The sequence below is a fragment of the Salvelinus fontinalis genome, chromosome 13, assembly GCF_029448725.1.
Source record: "Salvelinus fontinalis isolate EN_2023a chromosome 13, ASM2944872v1, whole genome shotgun sequence".
NCBI lineage: Eukaryota > Metazoa > Chordata > Actinopteri > Salmoniformes > Salmonidae > Salvelinus > Salvelinus fontinalis.
This window is the reverse complement of record NC_074677.1, coordinates 54,092,665-54,112,808: the sequence shown is the minus strand read 5'-3', so window position 1 is coordinate 54,112,808 and position 20,144 is coordinate 54,092,665. Positions and strand designations below refer to the sequence as shown.

Here is a 20,144-nt window from a genome sequence, read left to right as displayed (position 1 = left end):
AAAGCGAGTGCAACAATATCCGTAGGCTAGTAACGGGTTTCGTAAAACAGTACATTGGTATACTTGCAACACTAAACTCAATTCACTTATCAAAATACCTACCCAAATTCAATTCCTGCGTGCAGTAATTTGATACGTAGTAAATTCAGTTGGTGCTGTGGTGGCCATGGTGAAAACAATATTACACAACACACACACACACACGCACCAGACACACATGCATGCACGAACGAACGCACACACACACACACACACAAAACAATGCTGCGTCACCTTTCGTCACGGTGTTGTCCACACATTCATTCCAGCTATTGATTTCAATTATCACTATTGGCATACATAGAGGGATACATAGGTAGAGGATGAGAACGGGACAGAGAGAAAGACATTGCTGCTAACCTGACCTGTGATCAGCATGTGATGAACAAGGGCGTTGCACATCTGTGGTCAACTAAACATCCATTTGAACTTAGCCCTGAATACGCTGCACATGTTCTGTTGGATAGCACACGTAACCTATTCTAAAGCAAAATACACATATTTGCAGGAACTCTTTTCAATAAATGGGGGGGGGGAATCCGCCAACTCAACAGGAATGCTTTTTCTCCGAAAGTGCACAAAGCTTTGCAAATACGTTCTCCGAAAGTGCACAAAGCATTGCAGAAACCTGTTGCAGCAAATCATACAATAACAGATTGTGCAAAGGACAAATTATACCTGTAGCCAGATCCCCCCCCCCCCCGCCCCCTCAACTCTCCAGTTAACTCACTCACTATCCATTGCATGACATGGCAGGGAAGCGGAAGAAAACATACAAGAACAAAAGCACTGTACACTTTGCTAATAATAGTGTTCTCACAGCTCCCTCAATTCATACATGGAGAGGCGCCCGTTGGCCCAGGTCCAGCTGTAGCAGAGCGTGTATAGTGCTGTCTGTCAGAGGAGCGGAGTTGCTCCCACCGTGCCAGGAAGGAGAGAGTTTACAGTACCAAGGCTCTACTACTTGTTTATCTGTGAGGGGAACTAATGACGTGGGTTAACCACTGCATATTAAACTTAATTGTCGCAAGTGGGCGAAAGCGCTTGTCTCTTTAAAGACAGCTTCGTTTTAAAATCACTCTCTCACACGCTCCCTCGTCTGTTTTATCAAATGATCCGCTTATTTCCTTGTTGACTTAAGAGGCCCGGTGCAGTCAAAAGCTTAAATTTGTCCTGTATTTTATATATATTTCCACACTATGAGTTTGGAATAATACTGTGAGATTGTGAAAATGATGTTGATGCCCGTTTAGTGTAAGAGCTGTTGGAAAAGGCTGCCAGAAATGTCAGCCTGTTTGGCTACGTGGGTTTAAGTTAAAAAAGACCAATAACAAATAGTTTGGCCTCCTTTCTGATCGTTTTCAGGTTACACATCCCTCCAATTAGGAGCCGCTCTCAGACAGTCGTGGCAAAATTGAGAAATTGCATTTAGCTAAGAAGCCTTTTATTATTTTACCATTTTCATTGAAAACAAATCACAGTAAGGTACTTCAACTGTTATCCAGAAATTAATTGATATTGACATAAAAATGGCTGAATTAGACCTTAGACTCTTCTGAGAGAGGATCTGAAATGTGTAATCGTGATTTACGAGAAAACATTTATTTCGGACAAATAGCTAGCTGTTTTGTATAGTTACACAAACTGTGCTGTTCAGGGAAGTGACTATAATGAACCAGACAGTGTGTGCATTTTGCACCGTACTGTGTTTGTGGAATAAATTAGGCTTCTGACTGAGTTAGTGTAGAACACCAAATATGTCCTTGCCTACCTGTGATGATCAATGTAGACAGTTGAGTAATACTTCCACACTGTTAACGCCATCCTGTCATTCAGAAGCGCTCCATTCTTCATTACTAACCCGTCTATAGACGAATAAATACCAATGGGATTTTTTTATTCGTCGCAATGTTGGGTTATTGGATTGTAGGTGATTTAAGTGCCTTTGATAATCAGTGAAGGAAGAGAGCTCATTTCACAAAGCATGGGGAAAAAAGTATTCCTTTTCAGGTCTTGACATAGAATTTCAAGTAGATTTAAGTCAAAACTGTAACTTGGCCACTCAGGAATATTCAATGTCTTCTTTGTAAGCAACTCCAGTTGAGATTTGGCCTTGTGTTTTAGGTTATTGTCCTGCTGAAATGCATCTCCCAGTGTCTGGTGGAAAGCAGACTGAACCCGGTTTATCTCAATGATTTTGCCTGTGCTTAGCTCTATTCCGTTTATTTTTATCCTACAAATTTCCCTAGTCCTTGCCGATAACAAGCATAACCATAACTTGAAAATATGAAGAGTGGTGCTAAGTGATGTGTTGTGTTGGATTTGCCTCAAACATAACGCTTTATATTCAGGGCATGAAGTTCATTTCTTTGCAATTTTTTATTTGCAGTTTTACTTTAGTGCTTTGTTGCAAACAGGATAAATGTTTTTGGAATACTTTTTATTCTGAGAAGGCTTTTCACTTTGTCATTTAAATTAGTATTGTGGAGTAACTACAATGTTGTTGATCCATCCTCAGAGTTTAATAGCTGTGATAGGAGAAAACTAAAGTGTTTTAAAGCCACCATTGGCCCCATGGTGAAATCCCTGAGCGGTTTCCTTCCTGTACGGCAACGGAGTTATGTATCTTTGTAGTGACTGGGTGGATTGATACACCATCCATGCTCAAAGGGATATTCAATGTCGGTTATTTTTTGTTCACCCATCCACCAATAGGTGCCCTTCTTTGTGAAGCATTGGAAAACCTCCCAGGTCTTTGTGGTTGAAAATGTGTTTGAAATTCACTACTCGATTGAGGGAACTTACAGATAATTGTATGTGTGGGATACAGAGATTAGGTAGTCCTTCAAAAATCATATTAAAACACTATCATTGTGCACAGAGTGAGTCCATGCAACTTATTATGTGACATGTTAAGCACATTTTTACTCCTGAACTTATTTAGGCTTGCCATAACAAAGGGGTTGAATACTTATTGATTCAAGACATTTCAGCTTTTTATTTGTTATTAATAAAAAAACATAATTCCACTTTAACATTATAGGGTATTGTGTGTAGGCCAGTGACCCCCCCCCCCCCCCCCCCCCCCCAAAAAAATCTAAAATTGGAGATATTTTAAATTCAGGCTGTAACACAACAAAATGTTGAAAAAGTCAAGGGGTGTGAATACTTTCTGAAGGCACTGTATTGTTTATACAGCATATCAACATGTCTGACAATATCATCATTTTGTGGATTTTCAATCCATTGATCTTGCAATTCAGCTATTCAATACAACCATTCAGTAGCTTCAGGGAAAAGGAACCGGAATCAATACTGAATCTGGGTGTTATTTTAGAAACATTTTCAAGGTGCCTTTAGGTCTCTGAAACGTCTGATGGTTATAGCTCAGTAACAGTATGGTGAGGCTGAGGCCAGGTCTGTTCCTGTTCTGACCGCTACAGACAACCTGCCACTCCTGACTGGTGCAGGGTTGAATATTGTACCAACACACTATCCATACAACCAGAATTCTGACACGTTTTCCTGAGCTTGTCGACTGTACTGTGAATACCTGCTGAGGCAGCATGGTATTCACAGCCGACTGTCTGAAAGGGAATGTTGAGCTAAGACAGCTCAGTGTACAGAGAAAACCAACTGCTTCTCATGCATCTAAATAAAGTAGCATTCTCTTCAATGCCAACTGATGATCAAGACAGGGAGAAAGTGGACAACACTATTTTCCTACAAAACACAAAGGAAATGGGAAAAAAAAAAAGATTCTCGTTACCTAAGGAAGTTTGGATTGTAAGATCTCTCCACTCTCTCTCTTTGCCTCTTGCGTGCTGTCGTCTTTATAGCAGAAGACACTGACAGTGCTTTTATGTGCATTTATCCCCAGGAGGCAGTCCAGGAATGGGGCTGCTATAAATGGGTGACAGATGAGACGCTTCATCCTGATCACAGCGTCTAGTGCAGGGGTATTCAACTCTTACCCTACGAGGTCCGGAGCCTGCTGTTTTCGGTTTCTACCTGATCATTAATTGCACACACCTGATGTCCCAGGTCTAAATCAGTCCCTGATTAGAGGGGAACAATAAACACATGCAGTGGAACTGGCTTCCAGGTCCAGAGTTGAGTTTGAGGGGTCTAGGAGATAGAAATAGGGAGCGTTCCCTCTCTGTACAGCATGCCCATATTGTTGGGTCAGTATCTCCTGTCTCGCAGAACCGTGGCTGGGTCAGAATGGTGCCCACTGGCCTTGGAGCCCGTCGAGCCTGTGGTCGTTAGCCAATCAGGGAGCAACTGCATTCTCATGTGCCTGGTTTCTCCTGTTTTGTAGCCATGTGGCTGAGTAAGTCAACCCCATGACCACGTTAGTTCTCCCTTCAGCAGAGTGACATCCTGATCCTCCAACTCCAAGTGAAGGTCAGTTCCCCTGTCGAACACTGGGTTCCATGATGTGCTCTCATTCCCGTAGGGTTAGGTCAGTTTACCTGGTCTATTAACCTCAGGTTTCTTCTTCCCCAGTCTTGTGCCGACTGGATTTTCCACGGTGTTAGCTCGAGCCTAGTGGTTTGGCCAACAGGCTTCACCCCGGAGTTTGATTAATCCTTCATGGCCAGAGAACTGAAAATAAAAAGACTGGGGGTGCAAGAGGGGCCATCTGGAAACCTTCATAAACATGTCTGTCTTTCCGCGCTCTCTATAGGCTTCTAAAGAAAGGCCGTAAAAATGAAAGGCCCTGTTCCGCGGTGGTTTTTCTCCTCTTCTTCTTCTCTCTTCCGGAGGCTAGCCCTGTTCGGCACCCCTCAACAATTGGGAGTGATTACAGTATATTCAGCACATCAACAGAGTCCTCATCACTGGGGCCACACAGAGTCAGTGGAGGAATCTGAATTTTACCAACCCAGAAATTGTCTTGTGTAAAAAAAAAAAAAAATCAAAAAGATACTGTTTGGAAAGGATGCAAATACTGCTGCAAAGCAAGAATCAATACTAAGATGCAGACAATAACTGTAATTAAATATTCTCAGCAGCAGATTCCGTAAGGCTCTGGTCATTACTCTTCTCCGTGAATAGCATGAAGTAATCCAGTTCTGTTTCGGGGAAGAGAGCTATTAAAGATGGAATAAGCAGCTAAGAACAAACATGTTTCTACCTCTGAACACAGCATAGCGAGACAACCGAAAACCTTAAAACACTGGGGAAAGACTCGAGATGTCTAGTTTAGGGGGGACCCAGGTCCTATTATATAAAGTCACCACTAGTCATCGTAGCCTACATCTTAACTGGAATGAACAAAGTCCAGGTCGTGGGAAAGAACATGGTTGGTAAGAGAAAAGGTCCAAAAGTGCAAGCCCCAAGCGTCAACTGACAAATGTATCTCCAAAAACCCTGACATATTTTACGGCTAGTCAAGTCTATATACCAGCAGCAGAGTAGAAAGCCCTACATAAACCCCCTCCTCAGTCCTGGCTGGGAATTTCAGACATGTCTCTTGTTACAGCTGGGACTGGGATCTCTTATCACTTTGCTAGGGGTCAATTTATACTGCATGCATTCTTCCTGCATCGGTGTGGTTTCCATTATCTGTAACATCCCTGTTTTCTTTCCCCAGAGAGATTCGAGCAGTCTCTCCATTTCAGTCCTCAATGTGCATGGGTACATGTATTACGGGAAGATAAATGAATACATAATATGGTAGCTGCTGATAAAAAAATAAAAAAAAAAGTAGTTCACAAGATCATTTTGGTAGCAATGGTTCTCTTACACCACAGGGCACCCCGGTTTCACATCTCAATGATAATATGACTGGTTGCCAGTTCGGTGTTCGTCTGACGTGTGTTGAGAGCGCGTGTGTTTGTGTATGTGGGTAAGGTCGAGGGGCAGGAGATGAGCTGCATCTTCTTTGTCTCAAGGCAGCGGTTGTAAAAAGTGGTTCACTGTTGTACTCTGTTGGAATATCTGAAGCTGCGAAGCTCAGCAGAACCATGCGCTCCAGCAAACAGCGGCACTGACAAATCAAAAATCCCTTACGCAAACACGGCAAACACAAAATAGTGCGCTAACCAACCACCGCCCCCCCTCCCACACACAAACAAGGCCAGTATCTATCGTGTGGGTCTTCGTACATTTCACAAGTTGAACCAAGTTCAATGAGACTGCTCCACCATCAACAGCCTGAGGGGAACTCGATCATTGTTTAGGCAAAAGGCCAGAACAGAACATTATCTCTACCAAGAATTTGAGAGACACATAAACAGAACATTACTAATGATAATTCACTAAAAGCCTGTTTCAAGAGGGAAGTGACCATCATTATTTCAAGGGCCATCCAGCTGGATAGAGAGAGGCGGAGTGCTTGAAATGTACAAAATGGAGTCCGTTCTGAACTTTATCCTTATCTCCCCTCTCATCATGTTTTCATTTATATTCTTGCCTCTTATTGCCCTTTCTCAACAGCATAGCTGATATGCCTGGTCTTGCCTGCCACAGTCATCTCTGCATTAAGGGGAAATCAAAGAGCGCCACAGCATGCGATTGCACAACAGCCAGTCATGTAAACAAGCAAAGTGAACATACTGAGGAGGAGGAGGGGCTGGGTGCTGGCACTGTCAGGCAGCAGGGCAGGTTGGGTGTGCAGCAGAATGGGTATAGTCAGGCCAGGTGTTGGCTGGAGCAAAGGGCCTGCAGCGGAGAGGGATGGTCCCCAGAGTGTCCTACTTTCCGTTTGCGGTCCCCCCTGCCGTCCCTGCTCTGTTTGGTGTAGCTGTAGTGTATGACAGTGGATAACTCTCCTCTTCCTCACCCTCCTCAGATCCAGGCCACCGGGGGTTTTGGAGCATGTGAATGTGGAACCCTGAGCTAGCACCCGGTGCAGCAGCAGGAGACAGGCACCCAGGCCCAGGATGAGAAGGAGGAGGGTGGGAAGAAGCAAGAGGAGGACCCTTCCGGCCCCGGAGCCCAGCCGGGTGCCCAGCCGGGGATTACCACACAACGCAGGGCAACCCAACCTGGTGCCACCCTCAGCCCCCTCCTCACCAACAGACAGCAGCACAGGGATTGGATACACACAGAGATCCATCCCATTGCCTGTTCAATGCACTGTCCCTTCCCACAGCAGCTTGCCCTGGTAACGGTGGTAGAGCAGCAAGGCTTTGCAACCCTGAACCAGATTCAAAATACTCCCATCTCTTTTATAGATCCACTGGAGTCCCCATGAGAAAGTATCCCCTTCGTGCTTCATGCGCGAGGAAGCATGTCCGCTCTGGATCACACCTCGCCCATGCCTCAGCCCTCCGTCCCTCCCAAATACGCGCACTGCCCACGCACTCTGGCGGCCATGAAATTGGACATCAGAGCACTGCTGCGTGGTAGCAGATGGTGCTGGTCCACTTCATGGCCAGAGGACAAACTAACAGTGGAGGGAGTCACTGAGCACAGAGAGGCCAAAGCAACCTGACCCAGCCCAGGAGCACTGTGACAACTCCAGCTCCTACTCCAGCCCCAACCAGATCCCAGCAGACCAAACACCAGGGGCCTCAGTTATCAACTATGAGTACATTTCATATTCAATTCTGGCGTACGTGGAGATTATAGGATTTGCAACATATACATTTTCATTGATAAAATCAGAGACATATTATATTTGTGCGGTCTTGAAAGAGCTTCAACCCCAGATGGAAAACACCCTCCATCACCTTTTATGGTAACAAAATCACCCTCCATCACCTTTTATGGTAACAAAAACAGCCTCCATCACCTTTTATGGTAACAAAAACAGCCTCCATCACCTTTCATGGTAACAAAAACAACCTCCATCACCTTTTATGGTAGCAAAAACACCCTCCATCACCTTTTATGGTAACAAAAACACCCTCCATCACCTTTTATGGTAACAAAAACACCCTCCATCACCTTTTATGGTAACAAAAACACCCTCCATCACCTTTTATGGTAACAAAAACACCCTCCATCACCTTTTATGGTAACAAAAACACCCTCCATCACCTTTTATGGTAACAAAAACACCCTCCATCACCTTTTATGGTAACAAAAACACCCTCCATCACCTTTTATGGTAACCATACATTTGTTGTGTGGTTTTAACTGGGCCATGATAGTTCCTAAAAGAAAGCGCAATGGCAAATTTGATCACATTTCTGTAGAGATGTGGGCAGAACGCCGCAGTGGCTTTTCCAAACTAAAAATGCTCGCCCCCGAGCTAGTGCCAAACACTGGCCGAGCATTCTGCAAGGGCCATTGTCCTTTTGAACAGTTTAAAAGTAAATGCTACTGCCCACACTTTTTGAACTGTTGTTCAATATGTTGTTCATCAATACACAAATGGGTTTTTTACCCCTTTTTTCTCCCCAATTTGGATCTTGTCTCATCGCTGCAACTGCCCAACGGGCTCGGGAGAGGCGAAGGCGGAGTCATGCATCCTCCCGAAACATGACCCGCCTAGCCGCTCTCCTTAACACCCGCCAGTAACCCGGGAGCCAGCCGCACCACTGTGTCGGAGGAAATACCGTTCAACCGTCTAACTTTCGAGCATGCTTGGCTATTGATAAATGGTAGCCACCTAGTCGAAGAGTAAACTAAACATATTAGATGACATGCTGCTATGGCAAATCCATCGGTGTTATCATTAGGCCTGTTTGAACGGTTTTATTAGCCATTATTATGAGTCCTGTCCATTAAACACATCCCATTTCCCCCAAACAAACAATAAGCCTATTTGCTTGCAACACAGTTGACCAACCTTCTAGAAGTTAGGCACATGCATGGTTTGAGAATCGTGAGGTGATACGCACGCTTTCATCAAGTTCAAAATTGATAAATACCAAACTTTGTGGGAAAACTGCCGCAGGCAAGGTTTAGTATATATTTTTTTCTGCACGCAACTTGATAAATGAGGCCCCAGCCCTCCTAAACCGGGCTCCAGACCAAGCAACAGTCTTAACCCGTGCTCCAGCCCCAGTCCTCCTAACCTCAGCCCCAGTCCTCCTAACCTCAGCCCTAACCCCAGCCCCAGCCCTAACCTGGGCTCCAGCCCCAGCCCTAACCTGGGCTCCATCCCCAGCACTAACCTGGGCTCCATCCCCAGCACTAACCTGGGCTCCATCCCCAGCACTAACCTGGGCTCCATCCCCAGCACTAACCTGGGCTCCATCCCCAGCACTAACCTGGGCTCCATCCCCAGCACTAACCTGGGCTCCATCCCCAGCACTAAGCTGGGCTCCATCCCCAGCACTAAGCTGGGCTCCATCCCCAGCACTAAGCTGGGCTCCATCCCCAGCACTAAGCTGGGCTCCATCCCCAGCACTAAGCTGGGCTCCATCCCCAGCACTAACCTGGGCTCCATCCCTAGCACTAACCTGGGCTCCAGCCCCAGCACTAACCTGGGCTCCAGCCCCAGCACTAACCTGGGCTCCAGCCCCAGCACTAACCTGGGCTCCAGCCCCAGCTCTAGTCCTAACCCCCAGCTCCAGTCTCAGCTCTAGTCCTAACCCCAGCTCCAGTCCTCCTAACCTGGGCTCCAGACCCAGCCCTAACCTGGGCTCCAGTCCACCTAACCTTGGCTCCAGCCCCGGCTCTAGTCCTAACCTCCGCTCCAGCACCAGCCCCAGTCACACTCAAGGGGCCACGGTCACACAGCCCTGCAACTCAAACCCATTGGTGTCCACTGACCAGCAGCACAACATAGTGTAGCTCCCATCAGTGCTTCCCTCTCTCTGCAGATATAGAAAACAAGACCCGGGAAAGAATCACCCACTCCGCCACAGCAGACTTAATGAAGTGATGAATCCTTTCACCAGCAACAAGAGACAGAGGCATGAGGAAACAAAGGTGGGGGTAGGGGGACAGCTGTGGCAGGCAAACTACAAAAAGGCAACAGTCCTGAGCGTTAGGCAGTGGAATGGTAAATATCTGTTCCTCGTGACCAGAGACACCTTTGCCCACCATAGTGCAACACGCCTTGAACAGACACACTGGGCCCGATCAGAGTAGCAAGAGGTCACACAGGCCTCTCAATGGCCAACTCTCTGGGAACGTCACCACACACACACGGAAATCTATAAAACCACCAAACCAGTGGTCGAAACAACAAAGCAGTCAACTTTTTGTTAGGTTGCGTTTAAGTGAAGTGGATCCATTTGTGGTGATTGAGGGCCCCTGTCAGGGCGTTCTCCAGTGGACTGTAAATACAGAGGGCTTGGCATGAATCTCCCTGAGTGAGGGCCTGCTCTACTCTGACATGGCCACCGCCGCTCGCCCACACCAATCAATGCCCATCGATTGGCTTACAGGTACTTCACATTCAGCCCCGGTTGCAGCGAACATCCCAAAAAGATTTGGAGCGTCATTTGAGCCCAGTTAATCTGGTCGTTTGTGATGTCACGGGGAGTGAGGTGTCTGTTTTTTACAACCCCAGCCAGAAAAAGGAGGGAGAGAAAGGGGCGGTTTATCTCGTTTAAACATACTAGGTTTCCTGTAGCCTATTTTAGAATGACATGTCAGGATGTTTAGTACAGGGAAAGAAAGAGAATGATAATATACAAGAGAGAGAGAGACAGAAAAGGCTAAATGTGTTAAAAATAGTACTAACTAGATGTTGCTAGAGCAGTCATGGCGAAACACCATCAGCGGCCAGTTTACCCCGTTCACGAAAATGGTTTGCTCCTACAGACAGTGAGTCACGTGGCAGTGGCTTGCTATAAAAAGCAGGCAGACCGGCATCGAGGCATTCAGTTACTGTTCGGTTGAATGGAAGAATGGGCAAAACGAGTAACCTAAGCAACTTTGAGCATTGTATGATCGGTGCCAGGCGCACCGGTTCCAGTATCTCAGAAACGGACGGTCTCCTGGGCTTTTCATGTACAACAGTGTCTAGGGTTTACCGACAATGGTGGGGCAAACAGAAAACAGACAGTCAACGGCAGTCCTGTGGCTGAAAACAGCTTTTTGATGAGAGAGGTCAAAGGAGAATGGCAAGAATCGTGCAAACTAACAGGCGGGCCACAAACACAGAGCGGCACAGTACAACAGTTGTGCGCAAACAGCATCTCTGGAACGCACAACTCGTCGATCCTATTACGACCACACCAGGTTCCACTCCAATCAGCTAAAAACAAGAAGAAGACACGCCAGTGGGCACGCCATCACCAACACTGGACAATTGAGGAGTGGAAAAACATTGCCTAGTCTAACGAATCACAGTTGTCTTTGCGTCATGCTGATGGCAGAGTCAGGATTTGATTGAGTCCATGGCCCCATCCTGCCTGGTGTCAAAGGTACGGTACAGGCTGGTGGCGGTGGTGTAACGCTGTGGGGACTGTTTTCCTGTTAAGTCCCTTAACAACAATTGAGCAACGTTTGAACGCCACACCTTGTAGAATCTTGTAGAATCGATGCTGTTCTGGAAGCAAAGGTGGGTCCGATCCTGTACTCTATAGATGGGTGTACCTAATAAACTGAATCTATATGGTTTTGTACGAGAGGGGCAGATGTTTGACTAAAACATTTACATGGGTGTGTGTGTGTGTGTGTGTGTGTGTGTGTGTGTGTGTGTGTGTGTGTGTGTGTGTGTGTGTGTGTGTGTGTGTGTGTGTGTGTGTGTGTGTGTGTGTGTGTGTGTGTGTAAACTGCTGTTGGTAGACCCCAGCATGACTGAGGAGGTTGGAACAAAAATCCGCCGCCCAGCTGCGTTTTCCATCAACACATTCCTGGGAGCTCACACGCTCTCCCTTTCTCTCTGTGGGGCTGTGTAGAACAACCCCTAGGGAAGCAATCCTTAGCCCGCGGACGCACGAGCGCCTCGCAAACGCTCATCACAACAGGGCAGCCTGCAGGAGATGCACAGGGGGCTTCTCTCCCTCTCTATGAGCTTCCCTTGCCATGTGAGGCACTGCAACCAGCAGCGTCTACCACCACTGTCCTGTACCAGGAGTCACATGCACCGGTCCTGTACCAGGAGTCACATGCACCGGTCCTGTACCAGGAGTCACATGCACCGGTCCTGTACCTGGAGTCACATGCACCGGTCCTGTACCTGGAGTCACATGCACCGGTCCTGTACCTGGAGTCACATGCACCGGTCCTGTACCTGGAGTCACATGCACCGGTCCTGTACCTGGAGTCACATGCACCGGTCCTGTACCTGGAGTCACATGCACCGGTCCTGTACCTGGAGTCACATGCACCGGTCCTGTACCTGGAGTCACATGCACCGGTCCTGTACCAGGAGTCACATGCACCGGTCCTGTACCAGGAGTCACATGCACCGGTGCACCACTGCAGTGGTCTGTGACACGTTTAAAACATAAACGTACACCTCACCTGAAAGCCAGTAAAGTATTCAGATAAGGCCTTATCAATGACATTAAAACAGAAGGGAAATATGTACTGCATATGGACATCCCACTGTATAACTGCACAGACTCAGACTGCAGACAAAAAAAACAAGTCCTGCTTAAACTGCATACCAGAATAGTGATGGACTAACTAAATCATTAAAACCAGCCACCCACTCTGCCATCTGTGCAGGAGAACTATAATTGCCACTTTGTCCAGGTACAATGTGTTTTTTTTTACTGGTGAAACACAGCGACGTTGGCCAAAATCTCCATAGAAGAGCAGCTAGTGCCACCGTACATCACCTTCACCCTCTTTTTAAATATGCACGAGAAGAGCGAGTTCACCGGCGGCGTAGTTTTAGCAGATAAACACAGCAGTTGTTCTCTTCCCCCCCCCCCCCACCACCACCACCAGATTTTGTGAAACATGTTCTGCAGCTCTTCCTATTGGATAAATGGCACTAGCATGGCGTGGCATGGTCACATTGAAAATGCTGCTTTGCACAGCACTGACGAAGGCATCAGGCTGAAACATATGTGCCTTTGTGTTTGACTTGTAGCGCCCCCTGTGACCGTTCGTATTCTCCCTAGCACGGATTCAATAGGCAGATTCTTTTTGCATCTCTGCCTCATTGGGGTTATTATTCCTTTTCATGGTACGAGTACCTTTTGAACCCTATACATTTATTCTCCGACACACCGACCACCTTTCTTTTACGCCTGAGCGCAAACCCTCGTTTAAAAAAAAAAATAACATTTTCATTTCACCTTTATTTAAGCAGGTAGGCCAGTTGAGAACAAGTTCTCATTTACAACTGCGACCTGGCCAAGATAAAGCAAAGCAGTGCGACAAAAACAACACAGAGTTACACATGGGATAAACAAACGTACAGTCAATAACACAATAGAAAATATGTATGCAGTGTGTGCAAATGAAGTAATAGTAGGGAGGTAAGGCAATAAATAGGCCATAGTGGCGAAGTAATTACAATTTAGCAATTGACACTGTGATAGATGTGCAGATGAGGATTTGCAAGTAGAAATACTGGTGTGCAAAAGAGCAGAAAAATAAATAAATATGGGGATGAGGTAGGTAGTTAGTTGGATGGGCTATATACAGATGGGCTGTGTACAGCTGCAGCGATCGGTAAGCTGCTCTGACAGCCGATGCTTCAAGTTAGTGAGGGAGATAAGTCGCCAACTTCAGTGATTTTTGCAATTCGTTCCAGTCATTGGCAGCAGAGAACTGGAAGAAAAGGCGGCCAAAGGAGGTGTTGGCTTTGGGGATGAGCAGTGAGATATACCTGCTGGAGCGCATGCTACGGGTGGGTGTTGCTATGGTGACCACTGAGCTGAGATAAGGTGGAGCTTTACCTAGCAAAGACTTAAATGACCTGGAGCCAGTGGGTTTGGTGACAAATATGTAGCGAGGACCAGCCAACGAGCGCATACAGGTCGTAATGGTGGGTAGTATATGGGGCTTTGGTGACAAAACGGATGGCACTGTGATAGACTGCATCCAATTTTTTGAATAGGGTATTGGAGGCTATTTTGTAAATGACATCGCCGAAGTCAAGGATCGGTAGGATAGTCAGTTTTACGAGGGTATGTTTGGCAGCATGAGCGAAAGAAGCTTTGTTGCGAAATAGAAAGCCGATTCTAGATTTAATTTTGGATTGGAGATACTTAATATGAGTCTGGAAGGAGAGTTTACAGTCTAGCCAGACACCTAGGTATTTGTAGTTGTCCACATATTCTAAGTCAGAACCGTCCAGAGTAGTGATGCTAGGCGGGCGGGTGCAGGCAGCGATCGGTTGAAGAGCATGCATTTAGTTTTACTAGCGTTTAAGAGCAGTTGGAGGCCACGGAAGGAGTGTTGTATGGCATTGAAGCTCGTTTGGAGGTTTGTTAACAGTGTCCAAAAAAGGGCCAGATGTATACAGAATGGTGTCGTCTGCGTAGAGGTGGATCAAAGAATCACCTGCAGCAAGACCGACATCGTTGATATATACAGAGAAAAGAGTCGGCCCGAGAATTGAACCCTGTGGCACCCCCATAGAGACTGCCAGAGATCCGGACAACAGGCCCTCCGATTTGACACCCTGAACTCTATCTGAGAAGAAGTTAGTGAACCAGGCGAGGCAGTCATTAGAGAAACCAAGGCTGTCGAGCCTGCCTATAAGAATATGGTGATTGACAGAGTCGAAAGCCTTGGCCAGGTCGATGAAGACGGCTGCACAGTACTGTTTTTTATCGATGGTGGTTTATCATCGATACTGGCTTTCTACATTGGTAATATCAAACAGCTCGTGTTTTAGTATAAATAAAAAACATTTATTGTCTAGGGCATATATTTAAGCAATAAGGTCTGAGGGTGTGTGGTATATGGGCAATATACCACGGCGAAGGGCTGTTCTTACGTACGACGCAATGCAGAGTGCCTGGATACAGCCCTTAGCCGTGGGATGTTGGCAATACACCACAAACCCCTGAGGTGCATTATTGCTATTATAAACTGGTTACCAACGTAAATAGAGCAGTAAAAAATAAAATGGTTTTGTCATACCCGCGGTATACGGTCTGATAAACCATGGCCTTCAGCCAATCAGCATTCAGGGCTCGATCCACCCAGTTTATAAAAAGGAATAGGGAATAGGTCTATTAATGCTTTACTTTATAAAACATTGCTCCACGAGAACTACAGGGCTCTACAATATTATGCCTGTAAATCTCACTAACTCTATTCCCCATCTCTCATGTCTTGTTAAGTCATGAATCCAGATTGCTCAAGTGGTTAGTGATGTTTAGTGCTCTCCAGTTTTTTCCCTTGTAAAAAGTGAAACTCAATTTAGCTGGTTTGCTTCACTGAAGTGGCCGCTCCACCATATTTCAGGCTACTCCCAGGCTGCCCTTTCCTTGACCTGTGACCTTACAGCCTCGGACCACATGCACACACACAGACTTCAGACGGACCACCATGCTCAGGGCCCTCCCCAGCGGCTGACCCCAGACAGGGAGGGAAGCCATGGGCTGGCACAGGGGAGCAGTTCGGGGCTGGATGGTGGAGGAGGGAGGGCAGAGTGTATTGTGTTGGGGCTGGTTTTCTCCAACAGAGCAGACTGTTCAGAGGCAGCCATGTGCTCTATTGGATCCCTCTGGGGGAGAGGAATGATGGCTCTCTAGAGCTAGGTGCTGTTTGTCTTCATTACCCATAAGCCTTACATCTCAGGGTCTCACACACGCGCCCGGGGGGGATCCAATGGCGAGCGCAAACACACACACACACACTTCCCGTCCCCCTCTGTGTTTACCCTAGCCTTGTTCAACCTCTATGGGACAGCAAAACTGGAATGACGGCCAACATTACTAATGATCTCAATTACCACAGGCAATTATCTGCAAAAGCTGGTGTGCGTGATGTGTGTGAGTGTTTGGACTGGAGTGAGGTGATACACAGCGGGGGAGGGTTCAGAAAGACGTGTACCATGATGCCGCTAGTGCAAAGGTGAGAAAATGAGACTGGGTGTCACTATCTCAGCGCCTAACTAGCTGTGTGCAGTGGAAACAACATGTTATTGGCTGCCTCTGTGGACGAAGCCGGCAAACTCGGACTGCATTCTAAAATGGGCGTGAAACAGTCTCCTCTGCAAAGCAGCTGGGGTCTACTCCTCATCTCTCTCCCTTTACTCTCTCTCCCCCTTTGCTCCCTCTCTGTCTCTGTCTCTGTCTCTCCCCCTTTAGCTCGGTCTCCATCTACCTTGCTTTTGTCGCTCTCTCTCGGTCTCTAGCAGGCACACATACGCAGGTAATACCGCGGCTACACACTGCTACAGCAACACACTGCAGCAGGTAGGCAGGCATGCACCACCGTAGCCATTCACCACTGCAGCCATTTCTCTTATGACCTTAGGATGAAACGCAACCGAGGCAGCGACTGGGATGAATCCTACTTCCCTCTGTTCACAGGAAAAAGAAAGCATGTTGTACCCGATACAGGTTTCCTTCGAAACATTCCCTCCTGCCCACCTGTCAAAAGACAAGCCAAGGAGCACAAAGAACTATAGTAGGTCTAGATCTTAGCACGTACATTCAGTTCAAAGCCTTCTTCTTTCATTCATATAGACGTTCAAGTTTTTTGCCACCTTTGTTCGCGTCAAGCTTCCTGCCACATTGTTGGCTAAACACAGCAAGGCAGGTTTACCTCCGTATTCACCATATTTGCTGCCATTTGTTTATTGATGTCGTCTGGGTGAGCCCCTCCCTCAGCCTGTGGGCATATTACCCTGATGACCCTGTCTTGCCCCCCCCCCCCCCTAGAGCACGGCGGAACTAGGCGTTCAGTTGGAACAGAATGAGACTTGTCTGTGAGACAGCTAGTATTTATACAGAGTGCGAGAGACACACAGCCTTCCTCTTAGCAGCCAATCACTCGTCCTGGCACAACACACGGAAGACCGCGATGCCGCTGTTGGGAAGAACTAGGAGAAGAGATTCAAGGAAGTTCAACCGCTGATAGACAGACGGCCACACACACACAGAGAGAGACAAGAGAATACGCGAACACCAACACACAAAAGAGATTGTTGTGTTACACTTATCAAAGGGAACCAACATTCTTATGCGGGGACATAGACTTCTGAAACTTTGCCAGAACGTGAGAACTCAGCTACATGGATGAATCAAGAACAACAGAAACCACATCTCGACAAAATCCAACACGCCATCTCATTGCTAATCTATGTTCCAGCCAAACACTCAGCAGCATGCCAGTATTCCCCCTACTCTGACAGACAGTTAGGCCATGCCTCAGTACTCACTGCTTTGGACATGAACAGTGCTGGTGGAGTTAGAGTTCCCCAGAAGGTTCTCTGCCACACACGTGTAATTCCCAGAATCCTCCAGCTTGGCTCTGCTGATCTGGACCCTGGAGTTCTTCCTGTGGCAGAGGGGACACAAACAGCTTAGTCGGGGGAACCAAAATGACATGGAAACATAACCCGTGGCTGGGGACGGAGATGCAGAAAGACAACACAGCAGGGCTAGAGGCGCCTAGCCTAGCAACAGGAACGGGGCGTCTCCGTACAAGCCAGATTTGAGTGGGATAGAAGCCAGTTAGATGCAGTTACTTTCAGCAAGGTAGAATCTGACAGTTATCAAGTGTGTTATAAAAGGGATCCTTGGTTTTATGATACCTGCTCCCTGTACCAGAAATAAGCACTCACACACCCTCAAAGTGAAGTGATTGTTAAAATACATAGCCGAGAGAAGCTATGGACACAGGAGTAATGTAGGCTATAGGAACGTAAAGATTTGCGATATGGAACACGGTGCGTGGAATCTAGGGCCCCGGCCTATTCATCAACCCAGTAACTAACTTTGATTTTAAAAAGCCCCCCTAGTCTTGAAAACAATTCTATGCCGCAAAGTATACTTTCTGTTATTTCACTAATTAATGAATTTGCTCATAACCCCCTGGCATAGCACATTATCATCTCATAAATAAATGTTGAAGTCTCTACGTTGATGTTTCACTTTCTAAAATGCTTTTCATCCTTTGGGTCAGCTGGTAAAAGCATTAGGAGAAAACTACTGAAGGAGAAATGACTGCCACGCCGCGACTTGTGACATGTGTCTGTTTGGTTAATGGTACCACATGCTAAATGTGTTAGGAGCTTCAAGGGATTGTAGATGTACTTACTGGCTGGACTTTATTTTGACCTCTCTGCTTTTCTTGAGCTCACTGCCATCTTTGAACCATTTGTAGGTAGGGCTGGGGTTCCCTGTAGCCTCACATTTGACCATGAGCCTGCTTCCCTCGTCCACCATCAGTGGGTTCCTCATTCGCTTTAACTTTGGGGCAATAGCTAGAAAAGAGACAGAGGAAAAATAGTTAAAAGTATACATTTTGCTACCGATTGGTGTTCACTATTGCAATGAGTTTAAGACGCGAGACAGAAATACAGAGACACAGAAAGACAAAAACAAACACGTCAGGTCACCAAGTGCTCAGCCATCCATCAACACTCTCGTATGGCCATATGAGGTCACCAGAGCCACTGCCAGCTAAGCCTCTCTCATACAGTTGGACAAAGTCGGTATCGCTGTCAAACAGGGTACATTTGACATCGTCTTCAATCAAAAGAGGAGCTCGTTTCAAGTATTCACAACGAAACCAAACACAAAAAGAGCTATTTGGAATGATATGCTCCAACGAACACAACAATAAATATCAGGAGAGAAATGAACTGTTCCCAGCAGGGTCTCAGAATTTCACAATCGCTCTCAGAAAAAAAAAATGCAATAACTAGTAACCGCTGCTAAGGCCTCTACGACCATTAAACCATGTCCTATTTCTTTCCCTCATCTATATTTTGACATTTTTGTCCATAGAAATAGTATACTAACATAAATAGTATTACCAAAGATGTAGCTAGAGGTGCACTCATGGAGGATTTGCCACCAACGTTCTTAAATGAACTACTATACACGATGGGCATAAAGTGTAACACTTTCACACACATGTTTGTGAACTACCTTTTATCAGGACAGAATGACCATTTTACTACCAATTATAACAGCCAAGTACTTATCTTCTTGTCCATCTCGGCGTAGACAGAAGTAGTTCTGTTAGCTACCTTCTATCACTGGGATGACCTCTGTTCTCCACTGAGCCACAGTAAGGAACTTTGATTTAAAAGGCTAGGGGGTAACGAAGCCGAGTTAGCTGATGAACGCGCAACACATGTCCATCAAATGTCCAGGGTTAAACCATAGATCACATTGTCACGGCTTGTCATTTAGGTGACCAGAGACTATTACAGCAGGACCGATGCTTGGAGGGTTAGTTAGCTCGCGGCGTTTCCATCTAAAAAAAAGGACCAGTACAAATAGGGTGTCAAATGAAAGCTGAAAGTTGATATTTAAAATGTAAAATATATACACATTTCAAGCTATTTCCATCATAACATTTTTAAATAAGCAAAGGCTTTGATTTCTGGTCAAACAGATGGAAAAGAGTCTTAGACAACACCTACCAGAAAAAGTCTTACAAAATAAAGACCCCTGCCAACTAATTTCAACACGTATTCATTTTGGGAGTAATGTTTTTCCCTTCTATAAAAGTTTTAGAAACATTTCCTCGTGCCTTCAAATTCCGTTACCAAAAACCCACATCTCTTTTAGATATTTTCTCATTTATTTTCCTCATGAGGATAATGAAAGTTCGCAGAAGTAACAAGCAAAGGTAGACCTATCAATTAGTTCGTGTTTTTGCTGATATCAAGTTTGTTTATGAATGATTAAGTAATTAAAACTCGTAATTCTGTTACCAAATCTGTAATGGAATTAGAAATAGTAGTTATAAACCACAGTTGGGCCACCTACAGTCCTCCCTTCCACTGGCATACTGTTACATGCTCATAACCGTTTAATTTCTGAAAACAGTCTGGACAAACCCTCACTCTCTCGCTCTTCTCTCTCTACAGTTAGTGTCACCTCTCCTGGCTCTTTCTGACACCTACAACCCACCCTCTTTCCATTTACCCTAACAAGCAACCTTACCCACTGAATACCGACCGACACTACATATCCATTGAAAAAGTAGTTGAAATTTGGTTCAAAAGGAGTTGAAATTTGGTCATTCCGCCCTGGCCGGACCAAATCTTAACCAATCACAGAGGTCTACGTTTCACAAGTTTTGACAGTACAGTAGAGAACAGTACATAGAGCACATGTCCAATCTTCTGAAACATAGATGTCTATGGA

The 20,144-nt window shown here is 46.1% G+C and overlaps 1 protein-coding gene across 5 annotated transcripts in view; it reads right to left on the bottom strand.

The window, feature by feature from the left end:
* The window catches only part of LOC129869049 (pro-neuregulin-2, membrane-bound isoform-like), a 113,105-nt gene that overhangs the window by 26,759 nt on the left and 66,202 nt on the right, over positions 1-20,144 (bottom strand). For all 5 annotated transcript variants that reach the window (XM_055943511.1, XM_055943510.1, XM_055943512.1 and 2 more), the window contains exons 2-3: positions 18,079-18,244; positions 17,198-17,316 (exon numbers count right to left, since the gene is read on the bottom strand). In XM_055943511.1, the coding sequence (XP_055799486.1) occupies positions 17,198-17,316; positions 18,079-18,244 (285 nt within the window). The remainder of the gene's footprint in view (positions 1-17,197; positions 17,317-18,078; positions 18,245-20,144) is intronic.